This window comes from Chaetomium tenue (genome assembly GCF_020726465.1).
Source record: "Chaetomium tenue strain MPI-SDFR-AT-0079 chromosome Unknown F5144scaffold_1, whole genome shotgun sequence".
In the NCBI taxonomy this organism is placed as follows: domain Eukaryota; kingdom Fungi; phylum Ascomycota; class Sordariomycetes; order Sordariales; family Chaetomiaceae; genus Chaetomium; species Chaetomium tenue.
Genome location: NW_027117329.1, coordinates 2,290,566 through 2,308,846, shown reverse-complemented (window position 1 = coordinate 2,308,846; position 18,281 = coordinate 2,290,566). Strand labels below are relative to the sequence as shown.

At 56.4% G+C, this 18,281-nt stretch overlaps 5 protein-coding genes across 5 annotated transcripts; 2 read left to right on the top strand and 3 right to left on the bottom strand.

Annotated features, from left to right (window-relative positions):
• Positions 1-12: 12 nt before the first annotated feature.
• On the bottom strand, positions 13-2,173 carry F5144DRAFT_30017 (uncharacterized protein). Its single transcript, XM_066783877.1, has 2 exons — positions 1,294-2,173; positions 13-1,239 (listed from the first exon to the last, which is right to left on the bottom strand). Exons 1-2 carry the CDS (start codon positions 1,959-1,961, stop codon positions 162-164), a joined length of 1,746 nt encoding a protein of 581 aa, XP_066648291.1. The 5' UTR covers positions 1,962-2,173; the 3' UTR covers positions 13-161.
• A 2,771-nt stretch (positions 2,174-4,944) lies between these two features.
• F5144DRAFT_29912 (uncharacterized protein) lies at positions 4,945-5,374 on the top strand. Its single transcript, XM_066783869.1, has one exon. The coding sequence runs from the start codon at positions 5,080-5,082 to the stop codon at positions 5,329-5,331; it is 252 nt and encodes an 83-aa protein (XP_066648290.1). The 5' UTR covers positions 4,945-5,079; the 3' UTR covers positions 5,332-5,374.
• A 1,444-nt stretch (positions 5,375-6,818) lies between these two features.
• F5144DRAFT_477671 (putative undecaprenyl pyrophosphate protein) lies at positions 6,819-10,362 on the bottom strand (the record flags this gene model as incomplete). The annotated part of the gene is made up of 9 exons (XM_066785058.1): positions 6,819-7,541; positions 7,611-8,029; positions 8,090-8,167; positions 8,243-8,344; positions 8,418-8,707; positions 9,088-9,138; positions 9,199-9,715; positions 9,771-10,197; positions 10,270-10,362. 9 exons carry the CDS (start codon positions 10,360-10,362, stop codon positions 6,819-6,821), a joined length of 2,700 nt encoding a protein of 899 aa, XP_066648289.1.
• Positions 10,363-10,839: 477 nt separating this feature from the next.
• F5144DRAFT_554959 (exocyst complex component Sec10-like protein) lies at positions 10,840-13,899 on the top strand. Its single transcript, XM_066787873.1, has 2 exons — positions 10,840-11,244; positions 11,333-13,899. The coding sequence occupies exons 1-2, from the start codon at positions 11,046-11,048 to the stop codon at positions 13,705-13,707; spliced, it is 2,574 nt and encodes an 857-aa protein (XP_066648288.1). The 5' UTR covers positions 10,840-11,045; the 3' UTR covers positions 13,708-13,899.
• F5144DRAFT_554958 (RNB domain-containing protein) lies at positions 13,894-17,532 on the bottom strand. Its single transcript, XM_066787872.1, has one exon. The coding sequence runs from the start codon at positions 17,363-17,365 to the stop codon at positions 14,117-14,119; it is 3,249 nt and encodes a 1,082-aa protein (XP_066648287.1). The 5' UTR covers positions 17,366-17,532; the 3' UTR covers positions 13,894-14,116.
• Between the last annotated feature and the right edge of the window lie 749 nt (positions 17,533-18,281).

Sequence of the window (18,281 nt, the reverse complement as noted above, 5' to 3'; positions counted from 1 at the left end):
TCGTGTCGCAGCCTCGTGGCCCAGAACGCCTACGCCTTTTCGTCTTTTTAATCGTACAACCCTTGAAAACTCCTCGAATTGCGCCGTAGTCGATTGGTATTGAAAGCAGCCTCCCCCTGGAAAAAAACAACGTTGGTTAACAACACGAGGTCTCGTCACAATCATTTCTTCCACCCCACATTCCAGATGACGTGGGCAATATCCCGGGCCGTATTTACCGTGTTAATGATTCGACCGATCATGCCATCGTCCGGGGGTCCAGACACTGGCGCCTCGGTCGGCATGAACATCCCCGATGGAGTCCTATGCATGCCAGTCGGCTCGACTGAGAGGCTGGCTGTGGATACCGACCGGCGCAAATTGGAAATGCCCTCATTATACCGCAGAGACGAAAACGCGCCGGGCCGAATGTTGATCTTTTCCACCTTGTCGTCGTCTTCGTCATCATCGTCGTCGTCGTCTTCATCCCCCTCGAAGAAAAGCTTCCCCGACTTTTTGGCCGGTCGCAGGGTTTCCTGGGATGACGACGGCGACAATATCGGGCTCCTCAGGCCTACGCTGGTGCTATGCTTCATGGCCGTGTCTACCGGGTTGGGAGTGTCCTCTCGGTACTTCAGCGTGGTTGAGGGGAGCATGGCGATCGTCTTGCTCTCGCCCCCGTTGTTGTTGCTCTTCGTTTTCCTCAGCGTCGGCCGCCTCTTCTTGGGCTGTGTCCGTTTCATCATGATGGCTCCGTCATCTGAGTCGCTATCGTACTGATAGCGGCCCGTATCGAGGTCGTCATCCTCGTCGTCGCCCTTGATTTCGACGGCGATGCACTGGGAAACCCGTTCGTTGAAATGGATATGCTTCCGCCCTCCATTGGGAGAAACGACACCAGAAGACCTCGTCGAAGGGAACAAGCTGGTGCCGTCGTGGCTCAACCCCCGCGACGAAAAAGGGAAGGTGATGTAGTCGGTGTTGGCCCTCTCGATGCCCGGGCGCCTGCCTATCCTCTTCAACCCCCCCTTTTGCTGGGCCTGCACCGCTGCGGCCGCCTGTTTCACCAGAGAAGAAGTCGAAAGGGACCTCTGGAGCATGATTTCCGACATGCTTCTCTTCTTCAAGATGGGCTTCTTGTTGATGAATGAGTTCGACTTGGACAGCCTAGCACTGGTGGAGTTTGTAGATGTGTGGTTCAAGGTGGATGTGCCCGTCTGTAACGGCCCATAAAGCCATGTTACGTCATAGTCCTTGAGCCTGGGGAAAGTTAACAAATGCATATGGGAAAGAAACAGAACGATATATGCATACCAATTCAGAGTCTCGGCCGAGACTGTGTCCAGGTTGTTCTTGGCCTTCATCCAGGTCCTCCAAGATGCGTTCTCCAGCCGTGCAGAATTGTTGTAGTCGCCTCTCCTTGACACGATCAGCTTCCATGACGACCAGATATCCTCCTCCCGCCAGTCATGGGACAAATAGTCGACATGCCGGGAAGGTTGCGCCCGTACTGCGATGTCATCTTCAGCCCTCTCGTGGCAGTCTGGGCTACCGGGCCTAGACGTTGCGGCCGATTCATCATATCCTTCTATTGAAGACACGTCCGAGTCGCCGACCCGCGGGCTCGACGGAGGTTCTTGATTCCCTAGTCGGCTAAAGTAGCCCCCGTCATTGCATTGCTGGAGAAAGACTTCGTCTGGTGTCGCAGAGGGCTCGTCGCAATCGGAGGCCAAGGAGAAGTTGGTGGCTGGCGTCGACGAATCGGATAGGTATGCGGACTCGGTATTTGTGACCTGCGGGGAGGATGGTGTGGAGGAAATTGTCGACCCTGGGGAACATTGGGTATACAAATCGCTGAGTCGGGAAGTTGACGACGATGTGCGAAAACTCGAATGCTTCGTCCCAAATTTTGGTTGTGAATGGGAACGGCGCAAGGACGGCGAGAAGTAGCTGTCGTCCTCTGTCGTGAGAACCACGGCCATTCTGAAAAAAAGAAACCCCAGCTATCAGTGGACGGCTTGTCCAGAATCCTTCTCCGACACACGGATCCGAGAGAATCCGTCATAAGTCGCGGTGCGATAGTCCAGGTTCGATCGTGGTAAGCGATGTGCCTGGGTTGTGGGGACAATATTGCTTTGGTTCTTTCTCTGTTTCCCTTTTTCTTCGCTGATGGCGTGTCCGGGAGGGACAAAGGTGGCTTGTTAGGTTTCTTAATGTTCGGTCAAAGTCGCGTTGGCAGGATCGAATTTCTAAGGCGAGCGAACTGCAGAGAATTAGGTATGGATGGTTTAGAGCTGAGGCAAACAAGGCGCATGAAACGTCGATGGCCCGCCGGGGACAGGGAAAAAGAGGGGCAGGGCAGAAGCGACGAAAGGGTAAGCAGAATAGGCCAGGAAACAGCAAGGTAGAATATATCCTCACTGTGCATCTCGCCGTAGGAGTGCCCAAGAGGGAGGGGGGGGATTGCGCAAGGGCCGGTGTGCGGGTAAGTACCCCGGCTCTTCAGAGTCTAGGCATCTCGTGCAGCTCAAACGGGATGAAGGTTCCTGGTGTCCATCGGGAGCTCCCAAGTCCTCGGCTCCTGTTGGCTGATGTGCCAAAACGTGGGATGCGTGCCGCGGGGGGGGCGTTGATGTCCAAACGGGGGTGTGAATTTGGGGGTCCAGATGGGGGTTCTGTCGGCGCCAACGCCTTATCGACCAGGTGACGGGAAGAGAGTGCAAGAGCGTGTGATACTCTGGTGGGCGTATGGTGAACGGTGGATTGACATGATCTGCCACGCCCAGAACGCCCACCTAACTCTGTGGAGTGCAGCGAAGCGAGATGCGACACGAATGCCCTCATTCGTTCAGCCTAACCGGCAGTCACTTGTCCCCCGGTGAGGCCGTTCGATTGGGTTATGGTTAAGGGAAGAAAACGCGAGGCTGACAGGGCGAGGAGCAACGTGACCGACAACGCAAAAGGGTAAAATGGGAGCGCATGAAGGATGGAAGTGACCGGATTCGAGATAGACTTACAGTTGGGTGTATCTAGTGGTGTCGACAGGTGTAACGAATAGTAACAAGTTGGTGTTTGCTCGATGCTTTCTGGACCTCGGGTGGGCAGATAGGTTTAGTAGGTTATTGGAAAGAGAATTCTTGATGGTTTTGCGTGTTTGCGGATGGAGAAGGAAGATGTAACGCTCGAGCCATCATCTGCTGGTCATGACAAAAAGGTGCCCCGAGAGCCTGGGAATGATGCGGAGGGACGATCCCTGTTAGTGCGTCGTATGTTTGTACACTTGGGAGAGATGTTCATGGAGCGCCTCTGCGCTCGGTTGCGTGCGAGGACGGGGAGCGACAAAAAGAGGATGTGGATTGGATGGATGTTGGCAAAACCCGTGGTTCGGTTGGGGTGCTGTGCGACCCCTGTGCCGAGAATTTGCAGGTGGTCCAGGGCGGGCCTTGGGGGCATCCAGCCCAGGTCACAGGTGCTGCAGTGGGCCACCGGGGTCTGGGGCAAGGGCAAGATGAACCGGACAGGAACGACACGGCAACGGAGGGTGAGGGGAACCTATGGCTCCGGCTGGAATGCATGGAGAACCCGGCCTCGGCGACGCGCTCCACACTGAGCGTGTGACCCGTTCTAGCCATTTTGCTTGGCTCGCGTCCTCTCGGGTTGAGTCAAATCATGGATCTGGCAAGAGCGAACCCCGACATGGGAGCAGCACCGTTTCCAGCCAGCACAACCTCAAAGCATGGATTGGCGGGGATTTTCCCCATGATCCGACCCAAATCAGTCACCGCGCCCCGAGCCCCCGAGCGCACTGAGCGCACTGAGCTAGGTTTTTCTGCCCCGTGTGCAACGAACACGCCGTCAACACGGTGAGATAGCCGAAACAATGGTGCCTTGGCTGCGCCCTTCTGGAATGATCCAAATCTGTGCCCACTTTTCAGCGATGCCGACAACAAATGCTTTGTTTGGTACCGGTGCAAATTCCTCAACCTTTTCCTCCCTCTCTTGCGACACACTCAGACACTGTAGTGGCATATTGGAAAGCGTCGGACGTCTCGGCCTTCGATCTCAAAGCAGCGCTGCCAAAATGATGCGCTTCTTGCATTCGCAACCCACTTGCGGCTCTCTCACAGGCCTCGAATCCGTCAGGTTTCTCTTACTCGCAAAATGATTTGCCAGAAGCTAAATGCCCGAAAAAGACATATCCCTGTCATCTCCACCCTTTCCTTCCGAATCGCAGCAAAAATTCGGGCGTCCCGCACAGGCTTCACTCGGAAGAAGCAGGACCACCAACAGTGGAAGAGGTTTTCTCGGCCTCCTCTTGAGGACCCTCACACGGTGCCCCGACGGAACGAGCGGGCCAAGCCTCTCATTCCTAGGCCAAAATCGTAATGACCTCCCTGGCTGCCCCGCTTCAAGTCCTGGTTTTGTTGTTGATTTCCGTCATTCGTACAAAGGAATGTCATCAAACTCTTCAAAATTGGGATTGGAAGGGTAGCTATAGTACCTTGGACGGGAATTCTTTTCGAATGCACATACGGACTATCTAGAGGCTGATATCTGCGCTTATATACCCTCCACCTCACCCGTGAAGACAACAACACAACAATTCGGCATGGTTACACTCCCAACTCAAGGAGAATAAGGATGATATCGATCGGGCATCCCGATTGACCACTCAGACCGTCGGCTTCGCTTACACTTTTTATCCGTAGGACGGGTACAGTTCGCGGTGTGCTTGACGGTTAGTTCCACCGTCAAAGAGTCTCGGGCGGGCCGTTTCCGGTGCTTGAAAACCAAGCACCTACCGGCGACACAGTACGTCCCAGTGTACATACTCAAGTTCACCGATGCACAGTATGTAGTTACACACTACAGAACCGGCGAACCAGCCCAAGCCAGTCCACCAACGACTTCCAACAAGCCGCGTCTCCTCCAGTTCGATCCCCATATCACCCGGTGTGCTAGCCCCGGAGTCTCGGCAGCAAAAGCGGGTCAGCAGGATTTGGCACTGCTGGGCAATATGGGCCCCAGAGACGTTCCAGATCGATCTTGTTGACTTGCCGATGTCACTGCAGCACGAGAAACGCCGATCTCCAGCTTACTATGGAACTTCTCGTGTCTCGGCCTTGGTTGGCCTTTTGCTGGTGGCGACATGCTCTTTCTTGTCAAAGCCAGCCTCCCAGCGTGCCGCGAGCGTGCCAGCATGTTGCAAATGTCGGCATGGGACCATGCAAAGCACACCTTCTCGGGATCCGGCGAAATCCCACCTGCTGCGCCTGTCTATTTAAACAAAGTCTTGTTTACTCCCCTTACACCCAAGCAATGTGGACACCGAAGCAGCAAATCACCAGCTAGGAACACCACACGCTGATGCAAGTCAGAACATGGCATGTCTATGCCCAGTTTTGCCCGCATAACACCGTTGTCCCGCGGCTGCAGGTCAAGGTACCCGCCTCTTAGCTTGAATGCGAGTCTCCTTGTTACGGTCAAGGTTGTTATCGCTCGAAAGTCGTGCCCTAGTAAAGTTGGATATCACCGTCCCTTCTGGTTTCGATATTTCTATCCCCCGTTGCGCCTCGCATCTCCGTCGAAGTTGACCGCATGGCAACGGACGCGTCGCTTTTTCAGGCAATATGAATATATGTATGCACATACGTACCGTCGTCCGCATCGCCAAAGGTGCCATCACAGCATTGCTGGCCCCATACAAGTACGCCTTGAGCCCCCCATACAGGCAGGCAATTAACGACGTGATGTCGCAATCTGGGTGTTGAGTGCGCTGACCGAGGATGCATCGCCCCTCCTTCGGACCGAGGCGCAACTTACCGGTGAGCGGTACCATAGGTCGAACCAATACACCCATAGCACTACGAAGGACGCACACAACACCAACTTCACTCTCCCCACCTCTGCAACGCGCTTCTTGTGTTACCCATCCCAAGCTCAACCAGGCCTGGAACCTGTTGTGTTGTCTCGGCACTGGCTGGTGATAGCCAGGGGTTCTCCGGCTGCATCCACATTGATAACGAAACGGCACAGACACAACGGTATCTGCGGTATCTCCTGGTGCGCAAACTCATCGCTGATATCTCGATGATCGGAAACTTGATGTTACATCTCGACATGGATCGGATAAGCAGAGGCTGCCAGCCGTGCCCGCATCCGACAGTCCCTCCTCCTGCTCACTGATTGCTGAAACTTTCAAGCAAGAACCCCATGCAGTCAGTCTGCGGGTCAGAAATCCCCGGTGGGAGCGAGCGGCACGTTACTGTGTAAAACGCACTAAGTGGTGTCACATCATCGGCCTTGTGGGCTATGTCAGATGCAGCTTTCGTAAACCCCGTCGCGGATTAAATATCCTTAAACGAACACCACCCCATGCATGCTATGGCAACCCCAGCCGTGGCGGCTGCCATTCCCACACCGAAGCTGGGACAATCAACCGTTGTGACACATACATACATACGCATACATACACATATGCAAGCCATGCGGCAGGTGGGCAACCTCGATACCATGCGGGCTCTGACTGGCTCTTGGTGCTTCCATCGTGAGCCTGTTGCTCGTCATAGACTTCTAATCCACGGCTTTGGCCAGGGAATGAAAAGGCCATTGCAGGGCCAATTGACTCCTCACGGCTATCCAGGTGGTTCCTTCATGCATACACGATGGAATCGGAGCGACCGGGCCAGTCCGCGGATACCACGCCCAATCCTTGCGACCATCTCATAAACGATCAGTCACAAGGAACGGCAGATGCCATCACCTCGCGTCCCCAAACAAGCAGGCCCTCCACACCCACCCATCCATCCCCCCCCTCCCCCCTCCCAATGGAACCCAACCTACCCCCTCGGCGCGAAAGCAACCTCCCTCGGCAGCCGAAAACTCGCACAGTACATGCTCTTCGCGGGCGCCACGTCCCGCACGCGATGCACGTAGACCAGCCCTTCCTTTTCCTCGTTGCTGCCGGCGGCCCTGTCCAGAATTTCTGCCGGCGTTGTCGCCGCGGTGGTGGCGGGATCAACAACAAGCGGCCTGACGGGGAAGCCCAGCTCGCGCGAGATGCGGGCGCACATGTCCAGCGCGGGCGTCTCGTCGGTGGCTTTGATGGAGAAGCCGTGGACGTGGATCATGGGGAGGGGTGGGAGTGGGGATGAGGGCGTGGTAGTGGTGGTGGTGGTAGTGGAAGTTGGTGCGGTAGGGGCGAAGAGTGCCTCGCGGCCGGCGTACACGCCGCGGTAGCTTGACAGGAACTCGATGGCTGTCGCGGGGAGGTTCATGACGAAGTGGGAGATGGTTGGCGGGATGGGTATGCGCTCCTCTTGTGTCGCTGGGCGGGTGCGGGGGCGGGGACCGGGGGGGTCGGTGGGCTCGGAGGAGTTGGTCGAGGGGGTTGCGGCGGTGGTCATGGTGGGGGTTGGTGTCGATGTTGTTGCAGGTGGTGGTTTTACCTTGACGGTGAGCACGGCGCATTCGCCTTTCTGGGAGGCTTCGAGGACCGAGTCTGCGGCTTGGTGGATGAAGCTGCGGCCGTCCTCACAGAAGGGGCGCACGAAAGGCGATACCTGGTGGTGGTTGTGAGTTATTGTTGTTGAAGGTACGGTGAGTGAGTAGGGGTTTGGAAGAGGACTGACCTTGTTCTTCTTGATGGCAGCCTCGAGGCACTTGACGCTCTCGGGGTTCTTGTCGTTGGCCCAGACAAACACGCGCTTCTTGCCGGCGGGCACGGCGAAGGGCCCGATGCCGGCCATCACATCGCAGACAACCTCGCCCGGGCGGAACATGTTGATGAGACGGCGGTGCTCGGACTCCAGCTTGCTATTCCAGTAGACCTTGGAGTAGTCGAACTCGAAGACGCAGTCGCTCTCGCTAACCTGCACGTTCAAGTCGTCTGGGCCGGCCAGGACTTCGTACTGGAACGTCCTAAACTCGGACTCGGACCCGACATTGTCGACCTTGTTAATAACGGTCTTGATTTGGGGGTTCTTGTCGAGAATAATCTCGGCTACTATGTGTTTGTAGGGCAGGTAGTTTTCCCGCAGGTTGAGATGTGCTGGGTTTGTCAGTGACTGTCGGCTTCAAGTGCTTCCGCAAGGGGAGAGGGACAACTTACCAACATGGCCGGCGATATTGAAGCCTGAAGGGACCTCGTCATGAAGTTCTTCCGGCAAGATCGAGGTCATTACATCTCCTAGGGGCAGGTTGGATTTAGTAAAGAAAATAAACATGAAAGTGTGGGCGAGGTTTGGTTTGTGTTCATTCTTACGGTATGACCAGTAGTTGTAGTCGAGCTGAAGCTCATAGGGAAAAACAGTCAAGTCCTCCTTTTGGACGCCATCTTTGAGCACTGGGCCCCAAGTGTCGGGAGCTGCGAAAGCGGAAAAATATCAGCACTCATGTCCATAGTCCCAATATTTCGAGAAAATGTTTGGAGATCGAACCTTCGGGCTTAACGCTGGGGTTCAGGAGCAGACACTTGCGCCCCTGCTTGGCCAGTTCCTTGTCTGGATGAGAAGCGATAGGAGATAACCTGTCGGCATATAAGATTTCTTTGCTGGCCTCAAACGGTTTTCGGTATTTGTTGATGAGCCTGTTGTCCCTTAAAGCGGCGGCGGCGATGGGCACCGACTTGTTAAAGAGGGCGCGGTTGAGGACCGCTGTGCCTGTGCGGACAATAGGGCAACGGAAAACGATCATATCCCCGTCCACCTCGTAGATTCCCCCCGGATCACTCATGGTTGTCTAATGTTAGTCCACGATGGTGTTTTATGACTGAGACGGGCCTGTTACTCACCTATCAAAGTGGGCGAATGGAACTTGCAGATAGGGTTATGAAGAGTGCAGAGTTGAACGAGACCCGCCGAAAAGAAGAACTAGCCAATCAAATGCGAGTGCTCTACATACAAGCAAGGCCGAGTACCCTATTGTCCATACGGTGAGTGCCTGGTTGAGTCTCTGTTCATGTTGTCGCCATCGAGTTTAGTAATGATATCCGTGCTGTCACCCAAGTCTAATATCCTGATTAGGTATTTGCGGTAAGGGCGAGTTCGCGTAGGGAGGGTGAACCGTATAAAACCAAGACACCGATTCATTAACAAAGAAACTGACAACTCCCCGGCCTCTATGATACGGATGGATGCCGCTTGCTTACACAGACAACGCCTCAAAACTTCAATCTCCTTTAAAATCCCTTACACCCACACCTCACATACCCAGAATTACCTCCCCTTCCGCATCTGCGCCTCGGCAAAGTTGCGCAACCCCTTATAAAACACCTGGTACCCAACCCCCTGGTTGTCCCTGACGTGGAAGATCTCGGTGAGACGGATCTGCCATGGCGGGTATCCTGCGAGCTCGACGTAGGGGCTGAAGAGGATGAGCAGGTCGGGCTCCGACATGACGCTCTCGGTGAGCTCGGCGTCGACCAGCTCAGGGGTGATGTCGGCCGGGTTGAGCTTCTTACGTTGTGACATCTCGGCCAGCGTCTTGGTCAAGTCAACCATCGAGTCCCGCCCGTCCTCGGCCGAGATGAGCACGATCGAGATGTGCTTCCTCGGCTCTTCGTCCTCGTCGCTGCTGCCGCTGCCGTGGTGATCGTTGTCTTCGGGGAGGGCGTCCGACTCGAGAGGGGGGATGTGCGGTGCGCCGAGGCTCACGGTGGGGTGGTTGGGCCCGAAGTAGACGTGCATCTCTTGGGAGATTGCCTGGTGGGTGTCTTTGAGATAGCCCTTGAGAATGCCTGTCTAGTGGTTAGCTGGGCACTCTCTGTTTTCCTTGGTTCTTTTTTCACATACCCGTCTTCTCGTATATCGACAGCTGGGGAATGCCAGCGCTGGCGCACCATGCCGCGACATTGGTGACCTCGTTGATCAACTTCTCCAGCCCGGCACCGCTCCGTCGCTGATCCTCCAATGTCAGGATAACACTCAGGTGCTTTGGTAACCGGCGGAGCCCCTTAACGTCGCGCCGTATCAGCTCGGGAGTGCGGTGGTGGTGGTAGTAGACCAGGTGTATCCGGTTCGCGACCGCATGGTAGGCCTGTCGGATGCGGATGTAGAGTGAGAAGAAAATGTGGATCAAGGTGAAGACGAGGATATGGTATTGGCGCCGCAGGAAGCGTCGGACGCCGAGCCTGGCCTTTTGTTCGTCTCGTGTTTTCGAAGCATTCGATTCGGTTCGTGATCTCGACCTGGAACGTGACGGTGGCGAAGGGAGGTAGGGCTGTCATTGAGTAGGTATTAGAAGAATCCGGGATCTGCGTTTTGGATTTTGAGGCCATGTGATTGTACGTACCCTGATCAGCCGTAGCCTCTCCTCGGGTGTCAAGAGCTTGTGGCCTAGACGCTCATCGCGCCGGTAGGACTCGAGCTCTGAAGCGAAGGGCATACTATCGGCCTGGTGCTGGTGTTCTAGCTTGCGCTTGGAGCTAGGTTGTTGCGTTGTGTGGTTCTTCGTCTTGGAGCTGGCGAGAGATTGGAGGGAGGTAAAGACAGGGTACGAAGTGCTCAGTTGGATGTCGACCACCAACGACAAAAAATAGAAGTGAGATGGGGGAAAGGGTTGATAATCGTTTGATCCTCACAACTTAATAATTGAACCAACCTGGAACTGCAGTGCTCGGCATTGCAGGAGCTGGCTTCTTCGCATCGCCGCGTCACTGGGAGGCAGTGAAAAGGCGAGCTGTGAACATTGTCGTATTACAGGCTTCTGATACCCCTGTTGACGTTTGCTTGGTGCTGACTTGAGGCGTATTTACCGTATCAAAATCAGCAGCCAAGCCTAAGAATTCAGGGAATGACGGCATGTGGCTAGATCTCCGGTCAAAATGACACTGTGCTCCCCACTGGACTTGACGGTAAGGACCACTAACATCCCCGCGGTTGCTTGACCCCTGCCCGCCGCTCACAGCAGCACGGCACCGAGTCCCGAGAGCCATCACGAAATAGCACTTCTAGTGTCCCCAACTGTTGTCTGAGGTTCAACATTCCGACCCAGCATTCATAGACTACACGCGAACGAGAGCGACCCCCCATGCACGCCCAGCAGAGGTGACGACAACAGGTGCGGCCATGGAACGCGACGGGTCCAGCGCTTCGAGGCCCCTCTTCCCTCAGGGACCCAGCTTCACCCTCGACGACTTCTCCAACAAGGACTTCATCGTCGGCGATTTTGTCGACTCGCTCGCCGAGGCTGCTATCCCCGCGAGCCGCCGATCCGGTCCGGCGCATCATGCCTTCGACCCAAAACCGTTGATTAGGGGGTTCGAGAGTGAGAACCCCCCCACCTTCTCCTGCTCCGCGGCCCGATTATCTTGTACCCGGCTTGAACCTGTGTTGTCTAACGTTCCTGTCCGCAGACGCCCTGGGGCGGTTAAGTGCACTCTCGGAGGAGCTGCAAGAAAAGGAGTCGGAACTTCTCTCGCAAGTTCGCCGTGCCGAGATCCAACATGACCAGACTCTCGAAACCTTGGGTCGCAAACTCGACCAGTCCATGGACCAATTCGAGGCCCTAGACTTAACCCTCAATAATCCGAGCACGACCACCAATGGGAACAGTCGCGCAGATGGGGGAGGGAATATTGCCGTGCAGATCGGCGAGAAACTCGAGGAGCTCGACAGGAAAAGGAGGAAAGCGCAGGACGCCAACTTCTTGATCCAGTGCTGGATGGAGGTGATGGAGACGGGCCAGCTGACGTCGCTCGAGGAGATACAACGGCAGGGTGGCGCCGAGAACAAGGTGCGGTGCGCTGTTATTGCGCGCCAGCTGATGCGCATCAGCCAGCGTCTCGACCTAGCATCGTGGGGCCAGTCGACCAACGGATTCCGGGGGAACGGCGTGACCAACGGTGTCACAGGGACGAACCGGCGTCACAACACGAGGGAAGCCCTCGAGAAGTTCTCGGAGCTGCTGGAACAGGATCTTCTCAAGCAGTTCAACAACAGCTACCGCCGCCAGAACTTTGACGATATGATGGAGTGCGCAAGAGTGCTCCACGACTTCAATGGTGGCGCCAGCGTCATCGCTGCTTTTGTCAACCAGCACCAGTTCTTCATCGACCGGGACCAGCTCATCACGGACGAAGTCACTACCGACGGAGAGACGTGGGATCAACTTGCCGACCCCGACTCGGACCCGCCAGGCGTTGAACCCAGCCTGCAGTCGCTGGTTGACGAGGTCAAGATCGTTATGCAGGAAGAGTCTTTCATCATCAAGAGGGCGTTCCCATACTACGAAACCGTTTTGATCAAGTTCATCCAGCGCGTCTTCCAGCAGTCCATCCAGCAGAGGTTGGAAATGGTTCTGGACAAGGCGACCACCATCTCGAGTTTGGCTTTCCTTCGGTCGTTGCACTCATCGCGCGCTTATATCAGCGCCTTAGTCGAGGACCTCAAAACCCACGGCCTGACCGAGCATCCCGAACCTTGTTCGGCACAAATATCGCAAACCCTGGACCAGCAATTAGAAGAGCTGTTTGTCCCGTACCTGATCGGCAACTCGTACATTGACCGCGAGCGGCGGAGCCTGGAAGAAATGTACAACTCGCTGCTTTTCAAATTTACCATCTACCACTCGAGGCGGAAGAAGACACCAACAGGGTTCATGGCTGCCATCGCCCAACAGGGCACACAACTCATTGCGTCGGCCAAGGACGCCTACATGGAACGCTTGGACTCGTCCGATCTCACGCCCACTCAAAAGCGGATCATGCTTCGAGTTGCCGGCGTCCAAGACAACAGCAGCAACAAGAACGACATCGAGGTGTCGGAGCAGGACGGTATCCTCAGTGTCGCCTACGCGAAACGCATGATCGGCTGGCTCGCCGAGAGCGTCCGCCGCACCCTCGAGATGGGCTCAGCCAGCGAGACGCCCAAGGACGTCAACGTTCTCCTCAACCTGCTCCTCACAACTATGGGCCAGGTTTATGTCGAAACCGCCCTCGACGCGGCCCTCGACCAGGCCACCTCCCAAGAAAACGCCAAAAACGAACCTGATCTCTCCTACTTGCCCAACCTCCGCCCCGCCGTGACCATCACCAACCTCATGTCCCGTTTCATCACCACCGTCTTGATCCGCCTTGCCGAGGCCAACACCACCGTCCGCCGCAGCATGGAAGCCCAGTCCAAGATGGCAATCGAAGCCACCGAGCGCAAAGCCAACGCCGTCATCAAGTCCACCCTGGACGTCGCCGTCAACTGGACCACCAAGCTCCTCGCGCAGCAAAAGAAAGCCGACTTCCGCCCCAAAGACAACGACCTCGAAGGGGTCGTCGAGGCGCTACAAACCCCCACCTGCCAGGCGATATCCACCTTCCTCGCCTCCAAAGTCGCGCTATCCGCGCGCCAGGCCGTCGACGGCCACAACCTCGAGATGTTCTCGTCGGAGCTCGCCCTGGCCGTGCACCGCCTCCTGTTCGAGCACTTCAAAAAGTTCCAGGTCAACGCCACCGGCGGCCTCATGGTCACCAAGGACATCGCCAAGTATGTCTCCACCGTCAAGGACTGGCCCCTCCCCAAGGAGGTCGAGCAGACCCTTGAGCTGCTCACCGAGGTCGGCTACCTCTTCATCATCGGGCCCGAGGCCCTCAAGGAGCGCTCCCGCAACTTGGCGGCTGGCTCCTCCGCCGGCGCGGGGGGTGGGAAGCGTTTGGGGAAGGCGGATTTTAAGGCGTTTGTGCAGAAGCGTGAGGATGCCTCGAGTGCGGGTGTGCAAGGTGTGTTGGCAGGGTTGTAAATCTGAAAAAGGGGTGGGGGAAGAGGGCGGTCCGTTGTTTGAAAACGGCTTTTTTGTTTACGGGTTGGGCTGTCTGTAGCTAGTGCTCTTCACTGCGCGGTGGTTACGTGTTGGGTTGCTTGTTGAATGATACCAGTGTGCTTAGTTGGCCACACCTCGTTCTATGCCATGGACTTTTTTGTTTCCGTCTAGTGAACGTGAGATCTGGTATTCATTACTCGTATATGCGCTCTCTATTCTACACATCGCCCTTCTAATCGTACAGGGACTGCTCAGCCCTAGATTTTGGTCTCGTTTCCATCGTACATATACAACGCAGCCAGTTTTGTCCTGAAGTCCCGGGGGCCGTCCCAACCACAGCCCCTCAACCTTTTATGTCTACCCCATTTCTATCCAAAGATATGCTCCTCTAAATCCTCTTCAACAGTCTCACATAGATTTTGTTCGCATGCACATTCACATCCGCCAGCTCCACCTCGAACATATCCCCCGGCTTCACCTCGCTGATCCTCGCGACGCCCCCCAGCTCCCCCAGCTCTACGACAGCCGACTGGTCGAACCAGTCAATCGCCCCCCTAATGACGCGGCTGGCGCTGATATCCGAGACGGTGAAGCGGAACGTCTTGGGCAGCGGCGACGACGCGGGCGAGCTGCTCTCGCCGAAGCGCCACGCGCGCACCAGCGCCTGCAGGATCCACTGGTTATTGCCGTCGACATTGTCGATCAGCTTGCCGTGGCGCTCGCGGAGGCGCAGGCGCGGCAGCACGCTCTCGTCGAGCTGTTTTTTGGAGAAGGGGAGGAAGGCGAGGGCTTCCTTCTTCTTTAAGGCCTTGTCGCCGGCCGGCGGAGCGGCGGCCTCGTTGACGGTGTTGTCGGCCCCGAATTTTCTGACGGCCAGGGACTTGCCGAGGCGGTGCTCTTCCCGGAGAGCGGCCTCGATCTGCCAGTGCACGAGCAGATCGGGATAGCGGCGGAGCGGGGAGGTTACTTTGGTGTACAGATCCAAGCCCATTGCCGGGTTGGGAGCCGGGGTGGTTGAGATGTCGTAGCCACCCACGAGGCTGCGCAGCTTATTCCAGTCTTCGGCTGAAGGGTTCTTGCCAGCCATCAGCTGGGGGTAGAAGACATCCCGGGTGAACGTCCTCAACTCGTCTGAGTTCTGGCCAGCCAGCAGCTGCGTGCGGTAGGGGATGGGGATTTCTCGCTCGTAGCACCACCGAGCACCAACTTCACCGGCCAGCTGCATCAGGCTACTGACGAGGGGGTTGCCCTGGCCGCTGTACTCGACACGAATGTACGGGTCCCCGCCGTAAAATGCCGAGATTCCGTTGGTTGCTCCTCGAGTAACACCATCTAAGGAGACCGAGGCTTTGGGCTTAGGTAGGAAGGCGGGGGTGGCTCCACTGTCGAGGCGAACGCGATGAATAGCCTGGGCCAGCTTTGATAACGTCATGAGCTCGTCCGTTTGCCCTCTTGACAATTCCTTGGGGGTGGTCATCCTCCTCACCGGGGGAGTATCCTTTGCCGGGCGTGGCCCGACTTCGAGAACATCTGGGCGCAAAGCTGACGCGTCGGCATCACCCACCACTGAGGATACATCCTCGGGGGTCATGTAGACGACATCTCGTAGAATTCCGGGTGTCACCTTGCTATCAAGCAGACGGCCCGTCTCGTCGACTCGAGCACTGAAGGTGAGGGTAGACTGGTCGGGGCCGAGTGAAAAAGTGTCTCGGACGTCGTCGCGGTCGAGCATGCGTTGGTAGAAGCCGGCCAGATAACTGGTCTGTGCCTTCAACGCCCCCTGCTTGGCAAGCTCATGGCTTGGGGGGATGCGTGAAGCTGGATCAGCGACGTGGATGTGGATCCAATACTCTCCGTTGCCCACGGGTTCGAGTGAGATTCCGTCGTCAACGTCGAGTGTGTCGGCCGAGTCTATGCAGTAAACAGTCGAGCGACCGAAGTCCTGCCGAAGCTCGGCAAGGAGGTCTGGACCAAGCTCGGCAACTGCGGCTTTGGATTCTGTGTCCGGCAGAAGGCCAATGTGTCGGTCGAGCTTTTGCTCCGGAAGGCGCAGAAGATGGCGGGCGCTGACGTCCCATGGTGGAATCCAACCTATCTCCTGCAGAAAGGTCCAACCGGTAGTATTGTCGAGGATCGCGTCGTCATAGCGGCGAACGGCTCGCAGGATAGAGGGCCCAATCCAGTCGTAACGCGAGCCAGTACGGAACCCGCCCGATGCTGCCCAATGCTCTATAAACTCGATAACGGCGAGACTGGTTTCCGTCCAGGCGGGGATATCTCGCGCAGACGGACCCGGACCGCGCTTATTCGACGGCCCTATCATGCCATGTGGCGACCACTCACGATCTTTCCGAACCTGATCGATCATGTCGCGAGCCTGCTCCAGAAAAGCGCTGAATTCGGCGAAGGTTGAGGCGGAACGGCCTTTGACCTTCTCGCTCTGGCCACTAATATGTTCGTAATAACCACGAACCAGTTGCTCGATTTGGGCGATGTTCTGCTGCACTTTGGCCGACTGGAGGGCAAACATGTAGGATTCATGATGTCGGGCGCCTCGGTCTAGAGGGCGGAGGGAGACCTCTTCAGCCTCGATGGCAGAATAGACGGCGTACATGGCCTCCGGGGGAAAGACCCCCTTGTTCCGCTTGAGGTTGGAAGGAAGCAGAGCGTTGGCAATCTCCCGCAGGCTGAGTATCCTCTCCTTTTCTCCGAATGACTTAGGGACGCGACTGAGCCTCTCGACATAGGTCTGGCTAATCTCGCGCGAGGCGGTATGGAATTTATGCATCTTGTGAATCAGCGGGGCCGCAACATCGCGAGAGGGACCGGTTTTGAGGACGTGGAGCTCGTTTAGCTCCATGGCGGAAGGCGACAGCGAGGGAAGGGCATCCACAACAGCGCGCAGGTCGGCGGGGTCATCGATGAAGTTCTTGACGACGAAGCCGGTGCGGATGGTCTGGCTTGTGAACCATTTGCCATTGCTGGTGTAAAAATGGTAGTGACCTTCGAAGAGACCCAAGCAAACGGCCAAGAGGCGGAGCCCCCACGTCGTTGAGCTGACCTCGACAAGATCTCCTGCGTTAAGGACAGAGCCCCTCTGGCTCAAGTCGACCATGTCGTCGGCGTCGAAGTGCAGCCTTGTGGCCTCGTCATCCGGGGTGGGCACATCCACGCTAAACTTCATTTCGCCCCGGTTCTTGGTCAAGACGTTGCCGACTCTGCCGTCGGTGGGTTCGTCGCTAGGAATAACCGTAGGGCGACCCGGGTTTTGGGCGTCCCATATCTGCAGGTACTCCCGAATGTTGGTCGGCTCGGAAGATGAGTAGAGGGCTTTGAGCTGGCCTGCCCAGTCAAGCATCGCATCGTCAATGGGACCGGAGACCGTTTCTGTCTCAGACTTCGTTTCGGGGGCCGGTGATTCGGTGGACACGGACCGGGAGTGAAGCCGGTCGGGGCGGGGGAGGTGGGGGACATGTCGGAGTAGAACTGGTGCTCTTCGGGACGGCGTTGCTGCCAAAGCCGAAAATGCTGCCGTCGCCGATGAAGGAGTCCGCCGCGGAAGAAGTGCTCTCTCTGCTGGTCTCAGAGAGAGACACCTCCAGCAGACATAGTTCTGGCTGCTACGTCGCATCATCATTGTCAATCTCGGCACCTACCGACCTAGGGTGGTAGGTAAGGTTTGTAAGGTAAGTATGTACCTTGCGGTTGTGCAGAGACGGACCACCAGAGACGGAATACGCCGCTAACCAATGACCCTGAAAATTTCTTGGTGCGCGTTGCAAGTTCCGACTGCCCCACTGAAACGCGCCCTCAGGTGATTCGACACGCAACTTTAGAGTGCATGAAAACCCTAACCCTTGTTTACCATTTTTTACCATTTAGGTTATTCCTCCTGTGTGGGAGCTTGACAACCATTTCTGCCGAGCTCGAAATTCTGAGCCTTGCTGGGCCTTGCTGGGCCTTGCTGGGCCTGGACCACACTCCCCGGCTCGACTATCGTATCCAAAAAGGGGGCCGATTCTCGTCAATGATCGGCACCGTCTCGATCCGCCTCTCGATCTGTGCATTGACTGACGCGAGCAGATGCAACCGCCTCTCTGGATGATGATCAGCGTTTTAGCGTTGTGGCAGACATTTCCCACTGCCGACATTTCGTGGTGCAGATTGCCACATTGCGTTTAGAGAGTCCACTTCTCTCGAATCTTCTTCTGTAAGAAACCGGGGGGTGCGTGGTCTGGTTCTCAGTTCTGCGTCTGGGTCGTCCCAACGTTGCACGGTTCCTTGCATGGTTCCTGGATTTGGGTCCACAGCCAACTCAGCAGCTGCAGGTACGAGGTCCCCACACCCCTCCCGTCCATTTCCTGACTGCGTTTCCGACTTTCGTTGCATCTCCGGTTGCCGTTGGCCGGAATTGTTGCTTGGCCTCTTCAGGCAAGCCGGCTAGAATAAAATTGGTGGTATTGGCGACAGCAAACAAACACTGTTGTTTCCTGGGCAGCGAACGGCAAATGAACACCCCCCCTCTAGACCTGTACGAATGAGGTAACTATGTA

What these genes read in the sequence shown, in the direction of transcription:
- F5144DRAFT_30017 (XM_066783877.1), bottom strand. Translation starts at nt 1,961, where the DNA reads ATGGCCGTGGTTCTCACGACAGAGGACGACAGCTACTTCTCGCCGTCC. An exon ending in TCGGCCGAGACTCTGAATTG is followed by an intron (nt 1,240 to 1,293) that starts GTATGCATATAT and finishes AACTTTCCCCAG; the next exon opens with GCTCAAGGACTATGACGTAA.
- F5144DRAFT_554959 (XM_066787873.1), top strand. Translation starts at nt 11,046, where the DNA reads ATGGAACGCGACGGGTCCAGCGCTTCGAGGCCCCTCTTCCCTCAGGGA. An exon ending in GTTGATTAGGGGGTTCGAGA is followed by an intron (nt 11,245 to 11,332) that starts GTGAGAACCCCC and finishes TCCTGTCCGCAG; the next exon opens with ACGCCCTGGGGCGGTTAAGT.
- F5144DRAFT_29912 (XM_066783869.1), top strand. Translation starts at nt 5,080, where the DNA reads ATGGAACTTCTCGTGTCTCGGCCTTGGTTGGCCTTTTGCTGGTGGCGA.
- F5144DRAFT_554958 (XM_066787872.1), bottom strand. Translation starts at nt 17,365, where the DNA reads ATGATGATGCGACGTAGCAGCCAGAACTATGTCTGCTGGAGGTGTCTC.